Genomic DNA, 25422 nt, shown 5'->3' with positions numbered 1-25422 from the left:
TCGTCATCAACAATGGCAGTTTAGTTATATGCTCTAAACAAATCGATTTTCGAAAAAAAACAGCTGTGCTTTTCATGGTAGCTGTCAAATCGTGTATTTAAGACAACGGGTGACGATTAAGAATTGTTTTCGCATTCAAAAGATAGAGTTAAGTAAATTATTAATTTTGACATATCTTAGGCTATTGGTAATTCTATATATATATATATACAACAGAAAAATGACTACACAGAAGAATGAGGATGATTGAGTCATAAAGTGATGATGCGCTAACAAATGATTGTCCACTGTAAATAATGTAAATTTAGAATGAATACATTGGGATAATTTTATTCAGTTCTAAGCTTTTGTAAAACATGTATTCGAATGAGAACTACTACGCCCACAAATAATCCTCCATAGTCCTGACATAAATGTGTTTTTCATGCTTCTAGATAGTATTGTTGATCGAACCCTCTATATCACACTTAATCCTGTCTATTATTTGTCATCCTACAAGCTTTCAAAAATCAGTCAAGTTTTTATGGATTCAAGATGATGGTGGTCATAGTGTTGACAAGTGGAACCTTCAGTAACTCATTATCGTGCAGAATCCACTTGCTGAATTAGAGATGTATGATCTCTAAAAATTAAATGTTACAAATTTCTCTATTATGAATATCTCATTTTTAATGAAGGTATAGTCGACTATGTTCATCAGCAGGTAGTTTCATCTACAATTTCTCCTTAGGAAAAGCTCGATTTTGTACTACCTGCGCACATCTTACTCACAACATTCACTGAGTTCAGAAATATAGAGCTTCATATGGACGTCAGTTGAGTATGATAATTTTGGAATCATACCGTAAAATCAGAACGGCAACTCATTCTATTTATCCAAAGCATTCAGAAGAATAACCGCTTATACAGTAGTAAAATATATGCGTCAAAAACATTTTAGGGTAATTGTCTCCAATTTCGTAAACATGGATCGATGTTGTTATAATCTATCGAAATTCTGTTTACTAGGTCGTCGTTATTTACGTACTGCATATAAAAGTTTTCTCTTTTGTCACTTAATGGTCACATTCAAATGAAGTGTATAAGACAAGGTTACGTACTGTGAATAAGGATAAATAATATATTCGTTGTATGGGTTCTTCAACATCAAAGCATCCCTTCAATGCGTAAGTATAGTATTTGGGAGTACATAATCTACTGAAAAACCTATTGTAGGAAATTTTTTTCAGAAACGTTTCTCGCTGACATAGGTTGTGACGAGTAAGTTGAAAATTTTACTATATCATCTTTCTATAGTAAAGGTACCGTTTTGTGCAAGGATGAGGGTTTGCCATGTCTAAATGGTGGAGTTTGCGCACTTTATATATCCGAAATCGATGACAAGTGCATTAAACGCTGCAAGTAAGTCTTAATTAATTACTTGTAACTGTTTGAAAAGTTTTGTGACCATTTTTTTTAACTCACTGGTATGGAATTTTCAAAATCCTATTCCACATTATATTCGAGTCTGTGCAAATAATTTTTACTATTATCAGAGATCACAATTCTGAAAAACGTTTCTGGAGAGAGTTTTTCAATCATATTTGGTTAAACTTGTTTCTTACAAGGTATATTTTAAATGGTTAAATCACTGGTATGTGATCGCCGTATAAAAGAAACTTCACATATTTCAATTTTTTCGCTTCCAGTAAGAAAATATAAAATGAAGTATAATTAGACTAAAACTGATGTCTTTGGAGTATGTAGAGGAAAAGATTTTATTTTTAGTCTTTAAACTCAATGAATTCGTTGGGTGCAAACAGAATAACTTCAAACTTTAAGTTCTTCTTACATCTAACATATATTATGACTCAATTCTTTTTAACGTCCAAAGTAATATGAATTTTATGTCATTTTGTTTGCTAAATCTGCAAACAGTCTTGTTGTTTCTAGCGGTCCATAGTGATAATGTTTGCAGTTCATATTATGAGTTTTATTCTGAAAATCTCACCTTTACATTTATAAAGCCAAGGCCTATATGTTGAATCAATCTACTGATATACAATAAAGCAATTCCAACAAAACTAGGATGACTCATTCATCTTGTTCGGCTTTATATCACAAGAAATCTGACAAATTTTTTTTTCAATGAAGGGATAGCTCTCTGCTTCTTTGATATGTGTTGTAAGAGTGAACCTGACAAATAGTTAGTAAACGATTTGAAGAGGGTAACGAACATGTTTGACTGAAACCTCTACAGCCAAATAAGTGACTGAGTTGAAATAATTTAAAGCAGCCAAGTTTTATATGAAAAAAGCGCCGCAGATGATTAATAAAATGCTTATACCTGCCAACATTTCGGCATAACGCAGAAATCATAAGCAAGTTATTTCATATGAAGCTTCGGATTATTGTTCAAAAATTTAGGCTTAAATTATGTATATACGTATTTTGGCATCCTTATCCATTTTGACCACTAATTTAATTCAAGGAAAATTGTGAAGCGATATGTCGATACGTCTTAGAACTCATACTGCTTTTAAGCTAATATTGTATTACTTTGGAAATGTCAAGTTTTTGTTTGTGTAGTTGCCTCTAATTTTATGTTCTATGTCCTCTTAATCCGTTTGACAGGTTGGCTTTTAATCGGAGTTAGAAACTAAAATAACATCCATCCAAAAAGTTTTAACAGTGAATGTACACAGAAAGTTTTACTTTTGGTCTATTTAAATTTCTAAATTATTATGACAAATTCCGTTCAACATCATGTAGTGTGCAGCATCAAATTTTATACCTACCACCTTTTAGAGTCGAGAGAAGAAAGTAGTTAGTGACTGCAGTCTTAATCCTTACCTGTATGCACCATTTTGATTTTCAGGCAGTGTTAGCTGTGTAAGATGAATGGTGATACACTCGATTGAGAAATAGTTCATGGAATGAAAATATCGAACTCCTTTGACCATTCCTATTTAATACTACTGCTAAATGAACTATTCGCCATCTGTTGATGATATATCAACAACTGATATCACAGAGAATTTTGATTAATTTGGTACATTCAACCCAGGTGACTTACAGATTTATGTGTTGTTAAGCTATGTTGGCATTATAGAAATAAATCATTGACATCTACAATAGGAAACATGACACATGTTTAGTAGTTGATAATTTTATGGAATCAGCACCACATTACCAGCACGTTTTGATAGTAAAACTCTGATTTGAGCCTTGAATGTTTGAAAATAGTGACTTTCTATGTGGAAAGTTGAGTATTAAGCGGACATATATTTTCTTCGGACAGAAATAAGTTACGTAAATGTGGTTGATCATGGCAAAAAATTTATTTCCCCACAGTTATTAAAAAATTATGACTGATATTATTTTGCCTATCACATTTTTGATAACCATGAGCAAACGGATTGAAATACATAATGTGACTTATACAGTGACTTATAGAAACCAAAGTATTTAATTGATTACGGGATATATTTGTCTATCTAGTGTTTACAGATGAGTGAGAATGAAAACAGTATTAATCAGACTGAACTCCGAGTCAAATATTTTACGCTTTTATCCCTGAATCATTCGAATAATTTTTGTGGTAACTATTGTAAATTAAAAAATCCGTATCACGAGTAGTTTATTGATGGATCCAATTCACTCCAATATTAATTTACTTTGTCTTCATAACAAATACACAGCGAACATGTTCAAAACAATTCATTTCTGTATATGGGATATTATCTACTGACAATTCATCTTACTTGAACTAATCATTGAGAAACTACTGGGAGACACTAGGCATACCGAAAGTATGACTTACTGAAACAGTGGTTCATAAAAGTTCGATTGTGTCATTAGATTATGTTCCTTTATTCTCTTGACACTCAAGAAAAATATCAACGAAAACTGTCCAGTTTCATAAACTTTCGATTTTTTATGGCAGTGTAGCCTTAAAGAACTTTTTATGAAAATAATTACATTGCATTGACTGCAGCAGTACTGAATTTAGAAGGGCTTGTTCGAAATATAAAATTTTTACTTACTTAAAATATAATGGAGACAAAGAGAAAGCATTTGGTGAATTAAATTAACACAAAATATAGTGCTTATGTTACGAAAGCGATCAACAACTATTGTTCCAACGTTAAGATAAGACAGCTAGCCAGTTGATACATATTTTGACAACGTTTCAGGTAGAACCAACTCATGATCCAAAATTTTAGGCTTAAGTTTTATTTACTGTGAATGGTCAAAAACATTAATCAAATTTCGTAAGTTTCACTAATTTGCTAGGTGTTTGCGACCACTTACATTACAAATAGTGAATTTTGGTTTCAAGTTACGACAAAAATAAGTACGTTCAGAAAACGGAAAATATTCCTAGGTTTGAGCTGACTTTGACCTTCAGAAAAGTAACCATGGATAACGAAGTAAATTAAGTGCTCATCATTCCCTAACATTGAAACCAGCTCTATGAATCTGATGAAAAACGAACTTCGGATTTGAACAAACAATTCTGGTCTACTTTTACTCACCAACGAAATCTAATGACTTAAAGTCAAAAATCAGTAAGGATGAAATGTTTATTAGGTCATAGATATCAGTGAATGATTCATATAGGATAGGTGGATAATTCTGTGCAAAAAATCGACAAAAATAGGCCAAAGTGATAGGGATTATGTTGGTCAGAAAGCATTTTAAAGTGAAATAAATAAATAACAAAAAATAACCTCCTTGTTACTTAAACTCTTATCTTACTAGATTTCATTAGAAAGACAAAATGATGTGTGTATCAATAATGGTTATTATTTTCATCTCTCAATCATCTATGCTGTTATATATGTTATATATGTATGGAAACTCACAGGAGTACATTGAAAAACTGGTAGGTTAAAATGATTCTTGACAGTAGAAGCTAATTTAGAAGGATAGCGGGGAATCCAGTGAAAGTAATAAAGTAAATGTTTTTACAAAATATCTAGAACATAAGATTTAAATGTAAAAACGGTTAAATAAGTAAAAACAATTTACTTATAATCGAAGGGATAAGTGATTATATTGATTAGAAATTATACGTTTACATATGTATTGATAGGTCAATAACTGTTATTAGTTTCATGTTTAGTGAATTATTCATAGTTTATTAAGTATATCAGATATGTTCTATTACAATTCTAAGCATCATGTGAACTCACTACCATACACCATGTGAATATTGAAAAAAGAACTGGTAATTTTGTCGACGTAAATTAGACATGAATAACTGGAGAAAACAACTAGAAACTTATCAGATTGACCAAAAGCGAATTAAACTCTACGAATCCCATGACCGGGCAGTATAGTAAAGACTATATCTTTTAAATAACATCTATGAACTACTAAACATTGGATGATTTCCATATGTGTGTTCTCGAGAAAACGATCTTTTAGTACGCAAAGGATTTTTTAGTCACAGGATTGGTTGAATTTATGATAATAGTTAGAAATATTTCTATTTACTCCCGAGTTACGTCATCTACTCAGAACTAATCTATAAACTTATATTTGTATGTAGTTTTGAATTTATGGACGGATGAGGGCTTATATGATATTGCGTCATTTATTTTGGTCATAATGCTTGGATTGCCATTTTAAATCAAGTCATTTATGCTAAAGAAAGAAAAGTGTTTACGCAAGCCGATATCTAAGTCGAAATAGCTACAACAAAAAAATGATCAATTTATGATTAAAAGGTATAACAAAAGGTATAAACTCTGGACAATTATAATAGTACTTAGTTTGTTGCATTTTAAACATGTTTGTCTAGGATATAAAGAATCTAAACTGTAGGCCTTCATCTGTCACTTTACTTTATCGTTATAAAATGTTTCTCGGGACAAGTTGGTCAAAATGTTATCTTAGGTAGAATTATTATTTTTCTGATGATCACAATTTTTTTTCATCCTGTACCTAAAAAGATATCGCCAAAAAATTAAGAATTTGTATTATAATAAATCATTCATACGCTTTCATTCCACTATGCGAAAATGAATATACAATGAGCAAGCTGTAATATATATATTTTTATCTTGAAGTAATACACTAGCTATTTAATAGAATGTAAAGTTTATTTCTTCTTCATCCAAGCAAACTGAGAATCAGTAGTTATTATACTCATATGATGATTGATAAATGTGAAAATTACAATAGGATTCATAGGAGAATTTATATTAACCAATTATCTTTTTCAGATTAGTTTCTACTTGGCGGACTTTGTTTATTAATAATTAATGGTATAACCTAGTGTGATTTAAGTTTTCTGACTAAAGTGCTTTCAGATCATCTAAGTATATATGCATATATCCATATAGATCATTCCGATTTTACAAGACCTCTATTACAATAAATTTCGAATAAACATAAATGATATTTTTATTAGTTTAAAAAATGACATACACCCATGTAAACATAATTATTTTGATTTTGATTGATTAGTTCTAGAAGTTAAATATAAAATGAGACCTAACGGCAACAGAATTGATGCCAAGTAGAGTCATGTGTTTATAAAATCATCGTTGCATTTAATAACTGTGTTCTCGTCACTTAGTGTTCTAGTGGAGACTCATAACTGATCCCATATTTATATGTGGGTTTTAACTATTAATAAATGCTAAAGTGAGGTAAATCCACTCTTTAACACTGATTTTTTGTACTCTTTGATCAAACGGCAATTCAATCTTAAAACTTCCTCGAGAAGTTGACTGAACTACGGTAATTAGTCAAAAAAACTAATTGGTTTGAAAACAATAAACAATGAAAAGTGGTAGAATAACTGCTACGTTTGCGGAAAATGTGCAAGAATAATTACTGCACAGTACATCAGGAAGTTTTTTATTTAAAGTGAAATATGGGTTTTAGTTTTCGATGCTACCGAATTAAATTGAACAAGGTTACTAAACTAATTGACCAGATTATATAGTTAATAGTATAGAAGTTGATGTGTTTGATAATAATTCACGTATAAATAAGATAATTTCTAATACTGAAAGCCTATATGATAATATTTAATAGACTTTGAGCGAGTGATAACATAAGACTACCTAATAGTTCATTACTAGATTGTGTTAACTATCTAGTGCTTCAAAATATAAGTCTCGATCAAATGAGTTTAATGATAATACACGTAGACGTGACAGAGAGAGGAAAATTAGAATTGTCAACGATTGGTTTGTAAACCAGTTGATGCTCGCCGCTGTTACAAGACTAATCAACAGTTTACAGGCTAATGTTCAGTGATTTTGTCCACTTAGCTGTTTTATTTACTACAGAGTTTTTAGTAATAGTAAAGTTCTATTTGAGACAGAATGCAAGACGATTAACGTCTGTTCATTGCATCATATTTACAGGATATTCTATAAACTATCTTGTTAGTTGCCAAGAGCAACTGTACTGTTATGCCGTTAACAGTAAAATTATCAAATTCACCAAATCTATAGATTTGCTCTAATGAATACTGTTTAGATTACATCAAATGTGTTACTACTCTGTAAGTCTATTGATAGTTTTCATAAAGACAACTCCTGTGTAACACTTTAAAAGAGTACTTTCAAACGATGAACTGGATGGTGGGTCTGTAAAATCTCGGAGATAAATGGTCTCTTGACATTATATCAACAAAGATTAGTGTTGTGTTTGATATGTTTCAGTTTAAATGGAAGTAGTATTTTGTGACATATATTCCAATCATCAATAATTTATTACTTAGCATGATGTTTTTAATGTTTGTTTCTAATGTACATGTGATAGTTATATTTAATACAGATTACCGTATGTAAATTGTTTCTTCATTAAATCTTCAGTAGTAGTAGTGTAGTGGTAGTATTAGTGTTTCATAGTTCGAAAATAACTTGGTATCATTAATTGAGAATTTTTTTCACAATTCAATAGCATGCCGTTTTATAATGATAACAAAGGTTATTGACTTACATACATCTTACGAAAATTCTGGTGAATAATTTAGCTTGTAACTCCTCCCATTTCGCAATTAAAAATTACAGAGTTTTCCAACAGGATAGCAACAATAAATGTACGATATAAATCTACTCACTTATAAGCCTTGTTGAAATTCTGGAAAATTCTAAACTCAATATCTCTCGTGCTACATCTGAACCATGATTTGAGTAAAGTTTATGGAAAAAGAAATTGTGATTTTACGGCGCATTTTAAAATGTACGTTTACTAGGATCCCCCCATATTTATTGGTATAAATAGCATTCAAATCATAATACGTTTGCTCAAAATTGCATCATTGTTAAGAAACCCTGAAGTCAGTTATTTGTAATCCTTTTTCCCTGTTTGTAGTTAAATACAAATGATTCATTCTCAACAATTTACTTTATTATTTGTATTCCAAGCTTGTGTAGACTGGGCAGTATCGTTTATGTATAACCTTTCAATCTAGTGTGAAATGTTGAGTTTCATTGGTTTTTTTACAGCTTAGCTCGTTTGTTACTACCAAATATCTCCATTAAATCCAAAAAATAGAACTCCATACAAATGAGGTTCAGGACAGCTTTTAACATTATTATTTATTAAATAGATGAGATTATTTCCTCGAATACTTCCAATAACTCTTCAGCTAGCTATGTATGTTTGATTAAACTATATGACATTGAGCTTTCAAATCATAAGTTCAAATGATCATTTTACCGAACCCCATCAGTTTTCAACCAATTTGTAAACTTGAAGATAATAGAAACAGACTTGATTAGATATTAGGAGTTGGAATTAAAATTAAATACTTTTCTATATTATATGTGAATATAATACACAGGCCTACTAAAACTGTTTTCAATGATCTACATAAAGCAGTGTTAAATGCTTGAAAGCAGTTAATGAAAAGTTTTGGGTTTAGAATTCATTTTAATTTATACTTATCAGTAAATTATGTGTACAATGTAAGCCAAAATATGTCCCAATTTAAATATTTTAAACTGAGTCTTTCGAGGCTATAAAGCAGAGAAAAACTGTACAGACAATTTCAGATTATGATTTATTAACATAAATGATTTTATTGAAATCACGAACCAGTCTAAGTTGGATAACACTTAAAAACCTAGAAGCAATTGACACACGTTTCGTTCTAGTGTGAGACTCTTCAGCAGTGCACATCCAAAAACTCAGGACCTGGAATTCATATACATCACTGTCTCCTGGCTCAACGGCTTAGAGTCTAGGCACTGACGCTTGAGGTTGAAGGTCCTGGGTTCGATTCAGGTCCGCGGAGATGGATGCACATTGATGAGGAGCTCCATACCAGAACAAAATATCTCTTCAGTGCTTTCACATCTCATTGGTTATCTAACTTAGATCAGTCTGGGGTCCAATAGAATTCCATACAGAAAAATAATATTGTTGCAATTCTTAATAGCCGTAACAGTTTAAAAACTCAGAAATCAATAACGGTGTCATAGAATTCCTTCTAAAATAGCCAGAATTTCACCTCCAACATCTTACTATAACGTTCAAATAAATACTGAAAAATATAGTATCAAATTATTTGCATACAGTTTAACGTTCAGTAATTGTTAGTAGGACAAATTGTAGGCGAATTCATAAAATACTACTCAGAAATAATTACAGGAAAACTAGTTTCTTTTAAAATCATCTAACAATGTTCAATTACTCCCTCTAACTTAGAAGTTTTAAAAATCATCAATGTATATTTTTTACAGAAGTAGATTCTAGATACACACATAACATAAAGTTAGTTAAAGCGGTATTATAACGCAATGGTATTTGAAATAAAAATCGTATAATTATTAAATATTTTGTCGGATTTTGATAAGTGAATAATATAGAGCTGCCGAGACATTTCATCTTGTCTTAATGTAAGACTGTCTTTATCACATAATGACATTTTATTGCACATCACTTATTGTTTTTTTTAACAATTTTACCGAATATACTAATGGATTAGCTTTCTAAATTATCGATTCACAACTACTCAATTACTATCTACCTTTTGATTCGCTCAACCCATTGATTATAATACTAAATTGACTGTTCGACAACGGTAAACAAATTAGTAAAACAAAGCAAGACCTTGTTTAATACACAATTTTTATTAAGTGCCTGCTATATCTTTCCAGAACATTATCAGTATAACATTTAACAGATAGCTTTATAACTTGATCTGATTGAGAATATATATTTTAGCATTCTACTCCGTAAGAAAAAGCCTTTCATAAAATGATTTTATTTAAATAATTTTACTGTGGAAAGTTATATTATTATTTAACCCAATCGTTTAGCTTTAATCAATCAGGTAATGTATCAGGCAAATAATTCGTCGAATTTCGGTAATTGACATCACTATGATGTTGACAAGTGACAGCAAGATATAGATCTTAGCTGGAGGTTATCATACTGAAAAAATGTTTCTTTTCATGAGATTTTGATCCCGGTTACCCAGTGTCGTGACGAAAGGTGTTGACACTGAGCTACTTGGAAATCGGCTTATCGTCTGTGGGACTGAGGTATTTACATAGATTGGTCGATAAATATTAACCAATGTAAAGTTTGTCTAGCCAGTACTGCTAGCTGAGCTTTATCAATCAAGTTGATATTATTCTTACTGAGCAAAGTGCAAACTCAAAAACCACACTGTTCTATTTCAAAACTGAAAAGACATTTTTTACCACTAGTTTTAAATGTTTTGTCACTTACTTACAAGAGTAATTTAGTCAGTCAAAGATGATTACTGAACGTTTTAGAGCTGTTGATAAACACCATTCGCATGTATCTACATGGTTTGTAAGAGTTTGAAAAGCTTGAAAGTTGTATAACGTACTTTCAATTAACATCGTTTGGAAAGCTGTTAAAAGATACAAAATTACCGTGACCAGCTTTCCCGAACTCTTGTTGATAATGCACAGACTATTTTATACCGAAGTGGACTTGCAGTTTTCACGTTTTGAAGTATTCTTTATAAGCTCAGGCTATAAAGTTGGAGTTTTATATGTCATACCATCTAACGCTAATTTATTTAGTAGACCAGTCTCGATTCAAAGTTATCAGTAGATATCCACATAAAATTAAAAAAATGTAACTGACTAGTAAATCTTAGTCTAAAGTGATTTGTAAAAGAATACTAGTTCACGACTAAAAGCTGTTGTTCGTGGAAACCATTTATAAGGAATTAAAGGTTGTTGCATGTAGTGGTAACGGAAGACAAATATTTGATAGCATGAACTAAATCCAATAAGAATAAGGCGGACTGTTCCCATTTAACCTTAATGATATATCTGTTACAATATTCGTTGGTCCTCGATTTATGTCACTGTGATCTCTTGAGAACAAAATGTAAAGTTGTCTAAAAATAAAACAAAACACTTACTAACTGCTTCACAAAGGCTAATGTCTCAATACTGTGTATTAAGCTGGGATTAAAGTTTACTTACATTTATCATTCATAAACACAAATGTATTACCGTAATGATATCTTGTTAATATTGAGAACTTTTAGAAAAGAATTCACGATTTTTTAAAACTTTTTTTCAAATGATTTAACTAATGAAATTAATTCTGATAGTTGCGTAGTAGAATTTTTGTTGCCTAAATAAAAACAAATCACGACTCTAGGAACAAGTTACATTGAATAACAACTAAACCATGTTTTAGAATAAGTTTGTAACGTTGGATGATGTCGGTATAACATTTTCATGGATTTATGATGAAATGATATTTTACAAGCAAACATCAATATGGAAACAATTACGGTTATTTTTGAATGCCTTCATAATATTCAATTTATTGTTGGATGATTAATCTATCAAATTTTAATTTACTAATAAAACAGTTTTTCTGGTATAAGAGGAGGGTTTAATATTCAATGTGATCAATACTCGTACGTAGTATTTCTTAATAGTTCTGAATTAGAAGTTTTTGTTTGATAAAAAAAAAGTGGTGTTGATTTGGTTTTACACTTATTTTGTTTCAAATTAAACACAGATTTTCTCATAAAATAATACCAGATTTGAAATGACGTAACAATTATGTTCAAACCATATAAACCTCCAAAAACACCCACCCTAATAATTCAAAGATATATTTCCACAGATGGTGAATTTCTGTGAGTTCTGATATAAAGTAATGACTTATGGAAATAATTAGTCAAAAAGAATAAAAGGCATTAAATTGATGAATGCAAAAACAAAATTTTAAGTAGAATACCATGAATTTATCTTATTTCGTTTACCATGGGGTATGGAAAGAATGACACGTTTCACTTCAGAATATTGCCATACAATAGAGGGAAGACAGAACAGTCCAATGTTTGGTTTATCGGAGAAGTACTTGAAATGGTCTTTGCCTAAATTGTAATAGTTTTTGTCTAATCAGTTACGAGAAAGCGTTTGTCAAAACACTATTTTATAGAGTAGCAAAGATATGTACTACTGACAAATTGAAAGGGGAGTTGATGAACGTGGAAAAATACCTAAGATACAAGTGCTACTCACAGGAATTTATTGATAACTGTGAAAAATAAATAAAACAAGACGAATATAACTATAGTCAATAAAAAACCAATATTTATGAATCTCAACTTTAAAGTTGGTGATTTCTTGAGAAAAATTAGAAGGAAGCTTAACACTGCCATAGACAGAACTTTCCTAGCAGCCAAACTATTAGTACTGTGTAAAACAACATGTTCAATAACCCAGTCATAGGTCAACAAGTACCGCTTCCATGTTACCGCCAACTGTGCTTGTAAATTTGCGTGTGCCTGCCAAAGTAGCTCACTTGGCCGAACAGGAAGGTGAGGAAATCATAGACTTTGAACATTCCCCCAAAAGCCTTCTAACAGGAGCTACTGTAAACAGTCCAATTACTAAACAACTGTTATATACAGGAAATCATGTCAATGCCCTGCAATCTTTCAAGGTGAATAATAATCTTACAAGCTCCAGTCTTCGGAAGTTTGCTGAAACTGCTGCTATCAGGCGTCAGAAACCTGATTGATATGTTCAAAAGAAAATGGTTATTAATCTTTCTTTGCCTTGGTGACAATTATTCTTTCATTAACAGATAAAAAAATTTGTTCAACGCTTCCTTTTTATTAATTACACTATTACGTCATTTTATTTCAACTGTCTTCTAGATTAGTAATCTTATTTTATTAACTGAGCTTTACTCATTTTATTGTTACTTATTATCAATGTTTATTCGTTAAGCAACCACTTGTTTCTAGCTCTGTCAATTATCATGGTAATTATAATAACCTTATAAGTTGAAATAAAATGATTCACATTGAAAACTTCACTTAACATATAACACACTGGAGCGAACATTCAATTTTATCAATGATATTGATCTTACTGAAAACGTGAGTGAACTCCATTTATCATGATGTCAAACTTAAACTTTCAGAACACATTTTATAAGTTATCCACTGAAAAGCACTAGCATTGTAATGAAGAAAAAAATCCGGATAAACCATTCAACTGTTTAATAGAAAGAAAGAAATTACGTAATTAAAAAACACAATTATTTGATGTTCATTAAAAAAACAAAACAATATTTGAATTACTTTTCAAATATTCGTGGTATAAATAATTTTCTTTTTTCATTTATTATTCGAATGTATGTATATTAACTGTTTCCTTTCTTTTCTTGACATGTTTAAGAACAAAACACTAAACATTATGAATCTTATATATTTTATGACAATTATCTTGCCCATTTCTGAACTTAAAATTTTAAATATTTTTTAAAATATCAGATCAACAGTAAAATCGATAAACTTTAACAGCTATGCACTCATAGTCTAGACAGTAATTTAGAAAAAAAAAAGAAAGAAAGAATTAATCGATTTGGGTAGATTTTAAATTTTACCTAATAGAACAATAAATCGATATGGCATTACAGGAGTTTACATATACATGTGTCAATTTGTTTACCTAACCAATATTTTGTTGTTGTTGAAAAATTCCATTATAGAACTATATATTTATATATACTTTAGTCATGGACAAATATAAATAATTATTTTTGTTTGGTTCAGTAGAAGCCATTTAATAAATTAAGTTCAGTGTATTATTATTATTATTCGTTATGTTGAACGTTCATTAAGGTAGTTCTTAATTGAAATTAAAATACAAGGATAGACGATTAGTTTCTTTATAGTTTGACTAAATGAAAATATTGAATAAAACTATTACTGTTTACAAACATTTTTTGATTTTTGATGGAGACGTTTCAAGTTTAGTCATTGTGTTACTGAAAAATTGTTTTAGTTTCATTTATAAACCCATATGAATTTAATGCAACCAAGGAATGTCTTGAACGCATTTAACTTTGAACATATATGACTGTTTTATTGTTGCATTTATGAGTAATTCTGTCATGTGACACTTTAAACCAATCACTGGGGAAACAGATAATACATCGTTCATGTTATATGTTGAGACTTGAAAACCTAAATCAGTGTATTGTTATTTTCTCTTCTCCCCAAATATTATGTATAAGTAATGTTTTGAACTTATTAGATTTCTGAAGGAATTACACTGTTATTTCTTTAAATTATATGTTTGTAGTTAGTCAAGCTTATAAAAAGATGGGTTTTCCAACAAAACAACTGTTTTTCGTAGTAAGCATGAAATATTTAATATTCATTTGATTTCATTAGAAAAAATGGTTTAAAATTATAGAGTAGTGTAAGAAGGCGAATTGTTATAATCACGGCGTTGCAAATTTATAATATTGTACTTTCATAACAGGTTAATTTCTCTTACGTAATCATATCTATTTATTTTTTACTGTACTGTATGATATTGCTTAAATGTTTGGCAACAAAATGTTGTGCTAATAAGTGTACATGAATCATTAACTTGGGTAATGCGCGATTAAGTTAAATTAATACTGGATTTATTTTGACAAAAATTAGGCGCCGAATATAGAAAAGTCATTATTTGTGAAAATTATATTTGAATTAATCTCAGAGATTGTAATTTAAATGATTCGGATAATTTAAATTTCAATCTCTGAGATTAATTCAAATATAAGTTTCACAAATAATAACACTCGATTTGGTTGTTCTATGTTCAATTTAATAAATTTTTGTTTCACAAGGTGTTCATTCAATATTAGTTTAATAAATCACGACTTCATATTAATTTGTTGTCAGGATTACCTTGGAGTTTTATCAGTATGGGGTCGTGGAGATTGTCAAATTTTTATTGAGAACACGAAATGATATTAGTTAGATAACGACTGAAAACCTGGAAGCACTGGACGGCTATTTCATCCTAGTGTAAGACTCCTCATAAGTGCACATTCAAAGCGCCATAACCGGGAATTGAACCCAGGATCTTTGGTTTGGCGCGCAAAAGCGTAATCTCTAAATCACTGATCCGAGATCTAATGTTGTTCAAGTCTAACTTCAACCGATCTGCAATAATGCGCTATCATCTATTGTCTTTGGTGGGTACTGTTTTTACATATTAATTTATTAAACGTAGTTTAACATCATATTAAACAAATTCGATTTACATTTAAATTTTTCTATAGAATTAATTCGAATTCTGTTATGGAAGAAAATAACCCACAAAAAAGTATACCCATGAATCAATTAACTTTAACACATGAATCCTCTAACGTAGGCTTATACAAACAGTTCTGAAATACAAGTTTTGTGATTATATGTGTTTCACTGTAAGGTCGGATCTAAATTCATGAAATCCATCATAACATGAGACTCAATCTAATTCACCAGAATGAATTTTGTTTGAAATATTCAGTCGACTATTCTGAGCTTTATTTGACAACATACCATCAGTAACAGTTAGCTAGAGACGACCTTTATAAAATTAGTTGGAATGGAATACATTCGAAATAGTACGAACATTTATGGCAGTTTCTGAGGAAAGGTGATCACCGATGCAATGAATAAATGATGATAGTGATTTTATTTAATTAAAAATGACTTCAATCTATTCCAGAGTTTTGAAATCTCACCAGGAAAATAACTCATATATGGAGACAGAGTGAGACAGTTCCATTGATGATAAAAAGTTATAGATGCCATAAGCAGGTATTCATAGATATTGTGTTGCATCAGTGGATGCAAAAAATAGTTTATTAATTATTTCCAAGAAAAAGATTGAATTCAAGTCACCGTTCCCATCAAGGGTTTAGTCAAAGCTTATTGCATTTGGGTTCGTAGTTTTTTACTTAATCATTCCTCATAATGTGAAGTGTAAATCGATGCTGTATGGAATTCAACGAAAGTTTATTCTAAATTCAAACTCTATTCACAGTAAAAGTGCCGTATTCTAGGATTTGTCGGACACATACTTTCTGCATCAAAGTGAGTCAATGTTATAGATGCTACGAAATATACACCTCAGAAGTATTTGAAACTGTTTGAAGACCCGTTATGAGATGAAGAGATTGTCGGAACACCGGGGCCTTAAATCCACCACTGTATGTAACCTAGATAAGACCTAAGGATTTATGGTGAAGTTTTGGTTGAGAAATGGGTCATGAGAGCAAACGTTTCAGTATTTTTCAGTTCTAAGTTCTGAATTGGATTTCGACCATCACTGGGCAACTTTATTGAGGTCTCTACTGATACAATTTGCATGTAGTTTAAATTATGCGGAAAAAATGAAGTTAGACATTACTACTGTTGGATGCCGGCCGACTCAGTGGTCAAGAGGTTTAGCATTCGTGCACGAGACCAATAGGTCCTGGGTTCGTATCTCGTGGGGTGGGATCGTGGATGTGCACCGCTAAAGAGTCCCATACTAGGACGAAACGGCCATTCAGTGGTCCCAGGTTTTCCATTATGGTCTAACTTCAATTAATTCATGAATTCAACTATTAAAAGTGAAATCACTGTCTTAAGACCATCCAAATTTAGAAAGAGTTACCTATAAAAACAAAGTTCCTGATGTTATTTATATAAGCTACAAAGACCGAAGTTGTTGAGACAATACTTTGGATTACTCTATTTGTGGTCATAACAGAGTGGCTAACATCTTTTATCTGCTTATTACATTTTTTCAAAAATTGCACTACATGAATGAAGTAGCTTGTTAAGTTGTATCTCGCTTAAAATTCCTAGTTATTTCTTTGAAGAAATACAATTCTTTGTCTTCAACTAAATAAATATCCCCAAGATATTGTAGGTAATTATGTCTTATTGTTAAACTTAGTCTCATATTAGTCGATAACTAATAATTTTATTGCACTATAAGAAGGTAAACACAATCGACTAGTATTTAATTACACTTATCAACCCTTTTATATATAGCAACATACATACTACGTAAGACAATTTGTCACGTGATAAAAATGATGTGATCAATTTGAAACTATCCATTTTTTTGATAAATATTTGAAACATGAGACTTATAAATTAATGTATTTCAAAATCATGGATATTTATGGATTATGTACCAGCTTTCTGTTTTCAACGAAATAAAAACTCAGGAACTATAAATTATCTTATTATACAGTATTTTTCAATGTTACTTTTAACCTCGACTAGCATTAGTTCGAAAACCCTTAGGAAAATTGAAAAACTATGTAACGTGTTATGTTTTACCTACTTTCCTCATGTATTCTATCATGAATACAAAATTAAAATTCTTACGAAATCCATAATACTAAAGTATAGTAAGTTGCTAATGAATATTATTATCAAGAACGAATACAATTAGTGAAGTAAATGAGATCCATTTAATTATATTGTAATTCATAGTACTTAAGAGTTCACATTTCAGCGCTAAATTTCGTTCAGTTTTTCATCTTTCATACAAGAAATAATGGATTAAAAACTTGAGTTTTGAATGAAAGGTAATGTTCAGTCAAAAATTGTTAGTAAAATTTGGATCTTTATTTTTTATGGACTTTCGATGGAAAAAAATCAGTCCGTGCAATAAGAGAATTGTTAAATTGCTTGAAGGACTGTAGATAGCTCCAGACTAAGTTATGGAATCGTTTACTCATTAATGATTCTTTAAATCAAATTAGCGTTTGAACTCATTGGCATATATAGTGGTCGTATGTTATTCAAGGTTACTCTTAATTGCTTAAAAATCTTAATCAATATATCAATCAGGATATCCTTTTACTGCTTATTTATAAAATAGCTGACAACTATGATTATGTCTTATATCCGTAACAAAAATGATACCAAACATTAAGCTAATTCTTAGCTTTAAACTAAACATGAGTTACGATTATTTCAAAATATGCACGAAGAGTATAGTAGAACAGAATGTGTTATGAAGTGAGTATAGTAAACTTGTAGACCTAGCAAAAACTTACTATAACTAGTCATTGTATCGAAGCTAAACAAGCGATATTAATTAGCTTTCTTAACTCAAACAGTAAAATTATAGCTACTTTAAACTAATTATGATCTGTCAACAATTTCAGATATCACATTATCCATAAATGAGGTGCAATTGACATGACACCAAACAATAAAAACTAGTTCATCATTTTTTCTTTAATCTAGAGTGGTATTTGTGTAACCGCATACGTTAATATGTCAGTTTTATTGATTATTCATAAATAAGCAATAATTTAAATAATATATTGTGTATCTAAAATTGTATACGTATATATACAATAAAATAAAAAGAAGCTATTGATTTTTGTTTGTTATCGTTCAGTTATTTTGGTAGTGAATTTATAACGTTACTCACAATTTGCATTACTACCATGGTAACAACAAATCAACTCAACAATATTAATCATATAATTTTCGTCTGAGGTTAAATATTAATCTCTTTGATTAGGAATTAAATGAAGTAGCCCGACTGCATGATAGTGTCAGTCAAATAACTATTCATCCGTACATGGTAAAGTAGATTTTTTGAAAACATGAATATTTTCATGTTAAACGTACTCTAATATTTAATTGACTGTAACGAAGTGATATTTGTGCAATACGTTTTACATAACATTCACCGATGACTTACAATGACTATTTAAAATGAGTGTCTGGGATGAGTAAATTCAGAGATTTGTCTAAATAAAATATTTTCTAAATGTTTGAGAAAGTATATAGTCTTGTGATCCTATTTTCAATTTTAAGATTTCTTTCACCAATAGTTTATCTGTATTATGATCGATATAAATGTAAAATTGTTTGAGAATATATGGACTGGGAAACTGCTCGACTTTGAGGCAAAGACAGAGTTATTTGATAAAATAAAAAACCATACTCCATTACTTCATTTGAAAAATGTTCATTAGTTGTTTCAGACTTCATTGTTCCTGCATTTGCATACCAGGTGCCTTCTGTTCCCACTCCTTCCTCCTCGAACTTCTCAGCCTTCTGCTGCCAGACATTCTATTCCTGACTATTGTCATATACCATTTATGTCGACGTAAATAGCACATACCACACTTGTAGTAAAGTCATTTGTTTTAGTTTCCAAAATGCTGATGTTCATGTTATGAATAGTATAAATTACATTACCAAAGTGTCATTTTGTTGTATATTTTTTCATAGAATAATTCTATTTTAAGCTTACAATATCCTGATACTAAGGTTTTGCTCTTCAACAGAAGTAAATTATTTTAGCTTGTATTCACAAATGACTATATACTTTAGGAGTAATGAAGTCAAGCTTGTTCTCAAATAGATAAAACGAAGCTTTGCTACCAGGAAGCAATGGGTACTTCAAACTCCTGAGCTTATTGTAACAGTTTGGTCTTCTGTTGTCAGTATGCTCAACTGTAAATGTTACAATGAAAAGTTAACTATTACCAATGGTCGTTTGTTCAATTAGTTTTGAGTTTTCCAATTTTTGTTAGATAAATTGATAGATAATCACGAAAATGTTTGTAGTTCATATTCATATACGTTTTATACATTAACTAATGTTTACAAACAAATTAAAATTACAAATATTTTTCACACCTTTCTTCAGGTGTACTGATGATTACATTGGTGATTATTGTCAATTCTATGCTGGTAAGTTCTTGAAATTAGTTAATGTTTATCCTGTACATACCGAAATCTCTATATTCCAATATGAAAGCAATTGATATGGTTATCACGAGATTCCTAGTTATGATCAAAGTTTAATGATAATTAAAACGACATTGTATCTGTCAAGTGATGCATCATTTCATTACGATTTATTTTAACGTTTAATATTGATAATTATTTGATAAAAAATATTAGCTTATAAACTTAGATCTCATTGACACTTGTATATAAATGGCATTCATACTTCATGACTTTTTGAAATTATTCACACCAGCGGTCTGGATTCAATACATTGAATAACAGGTTTTCATACTCTTGTTTAAACAAATGTAGATGAAATCTTGTAGCCGAACTAGTAGGCAAATGAAGCACTCAGTGAGTTAACTAACCTGTTTGACATCATGGACTTACTTGGGTTAGAGAACAATTAAAGATCAGAAAGCTATGAATAACTGTTTTTTATCCTATTAAGAGAGCCTCCACATACAGATGATCCTACAAAGGACCGAACTTAGGACCTTCATGCCTTGAAGCGAATTTTTCGAACTTAACTCAATCCATGAAACATAACTTAAGTTCAATAAACCCCATAGCATCCTATAATAGATAACAAGTATTCACTTATTGATTATTTGATCAGTTGTCCTGTAGAAATTGGTTTCTTTATTTAACGTGAAATATAATGAATGAATATGTTTATGTCATACAAGACGATTCGATGCAGTTATATAACGATTTTGAGCTATCTGAAAGCAAATTTTATAGGGAGGTGAGTTCTACTGAGTAAGTAATGTAAATTACGAATCAATGGATGACTACTTTATCTTACCCTATTACTGATTATGAACTGACTGTTATATAGGTGAAAGTTTTACAATGATACCTGAGTGTTTCTAGTTCTATTCACTGTAGTGTTATGTGTGTATAACGCAAAGTATTCCGAGTTTAGATAAAACACCTCAGTTTTTCTTGCCTTATAGCGTTATCCAAGTACTGACAATCTATCACGAAAATCTTTAGATTTCATATATTATATAGTACACAACAGTTATACACATTAGGAACCAGAAAGACCTTAACAGTAACAATCTTTAAATAAAATCATTTTAAAATGTATTAAATACCACGTAGTGTTCAACAGATATTTTGCACAAGTTTTTCAATTTATTCAAAAGTCTCAATTCTGAAGTGACATGATAAATGTCAGAATTTTACTTCTAATTATAATTTAAAATTAATGGAGCTTTCACAATACTTTCATTTGAACAGTAATTTACTATTTCTTCTGATAAACAAATATAAATACGTTGAAATCTGTAAAGTTTCTAACGCTCAGAGAAACCTTTTAATCAAGCTTTGTTTAGTTAAAGTATTCATTGAAATCACCATACACGTAGAATTGAGAACGTTTTCATTAAAATGTTAGATGTTCCATTTGTACACTCTAAGTTTATCACTATCTCAACCACGTTTAAAGAAATTTGTTCCAGGATTATACGTGACTGAATGATTCCGATAAGGTCTAAAAAGAAAATTTTATTCATTTAAACGAGATGAAACATCAAAGTAAATAATACTTTATTACTAATACTTCCTAACAGATACACTTTGCTTCCTACATATCGATTAATTTTCATTAACATTCTGAGGCTTGGATATAAACTTGGATATACACTCAATTTTGAATGATTATTTAGCAAGGCTTCGGTTATCTAACATTGATATTGTTACATCAAGTGGTTTACTGGGAATACACGATTGTAATGAAATGGTTTCTACAGGTTACATTGTTCGATACAATATAAAATCGTTCATCCGATTTCTAATCTGTGACATTATTGATGAATACTACTGAAGTCAAATAGAAAACAGAGTAATGGATAAGCTACGAACTAAAATCAACTGACATATCGTACACATTTTCAATCCAAACAACACATAAGGTATGATATTTTACAATGAAGATCATCAATGGTCAGATGTAATACAATCATGCCAATCACTGAAGCCATTGTGTGTTGTTCTAACCCATTTATGAGATTGAAACACATGTTGTCTAGGTGGAAACAATACTTGAAAATTAGTTATTGATTACAATAACACATCCATATCTACTCTTTATCTTCATTGATTTTTTAAACTATCTTGTACGGGTTTTCGTCTATATTTATTTATATGTTAATTTATTAGATCTAATAAACCTACCAGTAATTTAGTCGCTTTTCTTAAAATCAACCCTAAAATTTTTATCAGATGGGTTTTGTGGATATTAAAGTAATTTCAGTGGTTAAGATCATGAGTCAGCTGAAGCTAAATCACAATGGAAAACTTGAAAGCACTGGACGGCCGTTTCGTTCTATCGCGCTATTTATAATAAAAATAATTTTATCTAATTAAAGTGAAAATATAATTCATTTTGAGTAGTTTTCAGTTAACTGGTTACTCCAAACGAAGATGTATTACTTTATTTAAAATGTACATATTTTGACAAATTTAAGTTTGATTTATCTACGAGAAATAAAGTAACAATCTAGACATTTTATTTTATTTGCATAACTTGACAACAAACGTTTTTAGTGATTTCATTAAAAACCACAGCATGAAATATTAAACCAACTTTGTCTCAAATTATTACGCTAATAAATCGAAAGTAAATTAATTAATAAATAATAGAAACTAATTATTCATTTCATTTATTCTATACAGTAAATATATTTGAATTTAATCCGTAAGTAATGAATTCCCAAACGTGAATTAATTGTTTTGTAAGTTATCAATTAAGCTGGTCGTCAAACGCTGATAACTTTTAGTAATAATTATTAAAAAAAAGCAGAAAATTATAGTAAACTTTCATTATTAACTAATATAATCAGGAGAACAATTGGGAAAAAACATAAGAAGAACTGAACAGCTTCTCTGTTTCAGCTGAAAATCTACCAGATTTCTGCACGGCTGTCTTATCTTTACGTCTTACGATGCGCATGATACCACTAAGTCACAAAATTGAAATAAAACATTTTATAGTGAAAGTTTTTATCAGTTGGAAACGCAAAGCTACTATGATACAACTTCAGTTGAAGTTACATATCTTAATTCTGGTTTATCGATCGAGGCTTGTTACTCAACCTTCAATAAAGTCACTTTAGAAATTATTTAGAAGTGTTCTATTTCAACACAATAAACTTAATGTAACGTGTTTGTCGTAAAAATTGAAGACGATAGGTTCAGTCTGGCCTATGGATCCATAAACATATTGCTCTTGAGAAGTTTCGACACGTTTTTCACTAAAATGTTGAATAAATTTACTTGACATAAAATGAGGTTATCTGACAGTTTTAGTATCCAACGACGACTGAAGTTATGGACTCATATTTTTAAAAATTCTCAATAATTATGCCAAATTATTAAATGGCTACTTTAAATACATACTTTTGAACAGAGCTTATCAAGCTCGACATTCTAACTATAAGTTAGAACGGATCTAGAAAAACGAACAAATCAGACTTGAAAATCTCCGGATTGATTTTGTTAAACTGTTGTCAGATCATACAAAAGTCAATTTTATCAAGGTGATAACTGAATATGCACATGAAAAGTAAGAAAATTAAAATCAATTATCATTTTAACTCCGATCTAAAATTAATTTAAAATATGAGAATCCACTTTCAATGGAATGCTTTGGGAATGTAAATAACTTCCGGGAAACATTTGAAGTTTCACGTTATCATTTTAATTCATCCGCCTATAAACGTACATACTTGTAACAAGTGGTTTAAAGAAAAGGATATTTTACTCACGTCTATAAAGTAGTACTGGTCGAAACTGGATAATTTACAAAGAGAATTACATTTGCCGATGACAGTTAAACTGTTAAAATTGTGAATAATCAAATACATTAATTCCAAAGAAATTAGTATCGAATATCAGGAATTATCAACCGGTGTTATTATTTATTATTTATCATTGAGGTTGGTCTAAAAATTTCAATCTATATCTTCTGTTCTATGTTTTCCCTGTTAATTTTAATAAGTATCGACAATGAGGTCGAACTGCTTTACTTATATCCAGTTTTATTAGAAAAAGTATAAATCCATTCATTGTAAAATAAAACTTTATTTAGATATTAATTTGAAATATAATGACCTACTGTACTATTTTGTTCCATATATATATATATATATATATATATATATATAAGAATAAATAATATTCAACATTTTTCTTTGTATATAACAAGATTTATACATATATATATTTTAAAGGGTTATAGAGTAGCAAATAAAACTTCCATTATAAACTTTTCTGTTCTAAAAGTAGGTTAAACAGAAGAACTATTCAAAATGATATTAATAGTTTCTGACTTTTTTCTATGTGACGTACGTCAATTGTCATCACATAACCATTAAGAATTGTTGAATTCGATTAGTTTTATAATTTCTAAACCCTGTTGTCATTTGATATCTTGTTACCTAAGCGTCTGTGTTGGTCAGCTATTTGTGGTAAGAAAAATAGTAAGAAACAAAGGGATTACTTAGCATAATTTAAATGTGACCAAGCAGTACTCAAATTTGTCAAACATCTTTTCTTGGGGAATCAACGTAAATTAGTAGATAAAAGTACTTTTATGTAGCTCAAGAAGTTTTTCCTTTAAAAGTAGCTGGAGATATCAACCGTCTCACGTACCTTGGAGAGGCTATAAGTTCTGGAGGTTTGTTGCCTGAGATCTGGACATGGGTTCAGAAAGCTAATTTGACGTTTCGTCCTAGTGTGTGACTCCTCAGTGGTGCACATCCACGATCCCGCCTCACGAGATTCAGTTCCATGCCCTATCGGTCCCACAATAGGACGAAACGGCCTGCCAGTGCTACCAGGTTTACCATGGAGGTATAGCTCAAATTGACTCATGATGTCAACTATTTAAATTACTATAATATCCACAAAAACCCCTTCTGAAACTATTTTTGTTTGTACTTGTTCTGTGGATTTCATTAGTTGTTATGCATGTAACAAAAGTTGATTGGCTATTAAATGTTTAATTATTTTTAAAAGGTACATAAATAGGTGTAATATGACTAAATACAATTTCTTTGTTAGAAACAGCCAAACTATAATTAATTTTTAAATTTACGTAGTGGTTTCAAATATCTTTTATAAAGTTTAATCAGAAAGTTACAATTAATGGTAAAATAAATAAAGTTATCATATTTAATAAATTTAAAATAACCACGTGGACATTTATGCGGTTTTTTTAAAAATTATATTTAAACTGAGAATCTTTTAACAAATAGGGGAGGAATTTTCCTATTTTTTAATGATTTTAATAAGTAAGATAAAATCAGTTACGAGTAGTTATTTTATAGAGATTCTTAATAAGCCACAAAGAATTTGATGTCTGATTCGTATTGGTTTACGACTACTAAGTAATACAAACCGATCAACACACTGTA

The 25422-nt window shown here is 30.1% G+C and overlaps 1 protein-coding gene across 4 annotated transcripts in view; it reads left to right on the top strand.

Moving 5' to 3' along the window:
- Nucleotides 1–999: 999 nt before the first annotated feature.
- MS3_00003640 (uncharacterized protein) overlaps nucleotides 1000–25422 on the top strand; it is a gene marked incomplete at its 3' end in the record, with an annotated part of 56060 nt that continues 31637 nt past the window's right edge. For all 4 annotated transcript variants that reach the window (XM_051211489.1, XM_035731417.2, XM_051211487.1 and 1 more), the window contains exons 1-4: nucleotides 1000–1166; nucleotides 1216–1260; nucleotides 1297–1401; nucleotides 19914–19957. Coding sequence is in view for 3 of the 4 variants with exons in the window: in XM_035731417.2 (XP_035587051.1) it covers nucleotides 1132–1166; nucleotides 1216–1260; nucleotides 1297–1401; nucleotides 19914–19957 (229 nt within the window). The remainder of the gene's footprint in view (nucleotides 1167–1215; nucleotides 1261–1296; nucleotides 1402–19913; nucleotides 19958–25422) is intronic.

This window comes from Schistosoma haematobium, chromosome ZW (genome assembly GCF_000699445.3).
Source record: "Schistosoma haematobium chromosome ZW, whole genome shotgun sequence".
Taxonomy (NCBI): domain Eukaryota; kingdom Metazoa; phylum Platyhelminthes; class Trematoda; order Strigeidida; family Schistosomatidae; genus Schistosoma; species Schistosoma haematobium.
The sequence above is the reverse complement of the archived record's forward strand: the minus strand, read 5'-3'. Positions and strand labels throughout refer to the sequence as shown.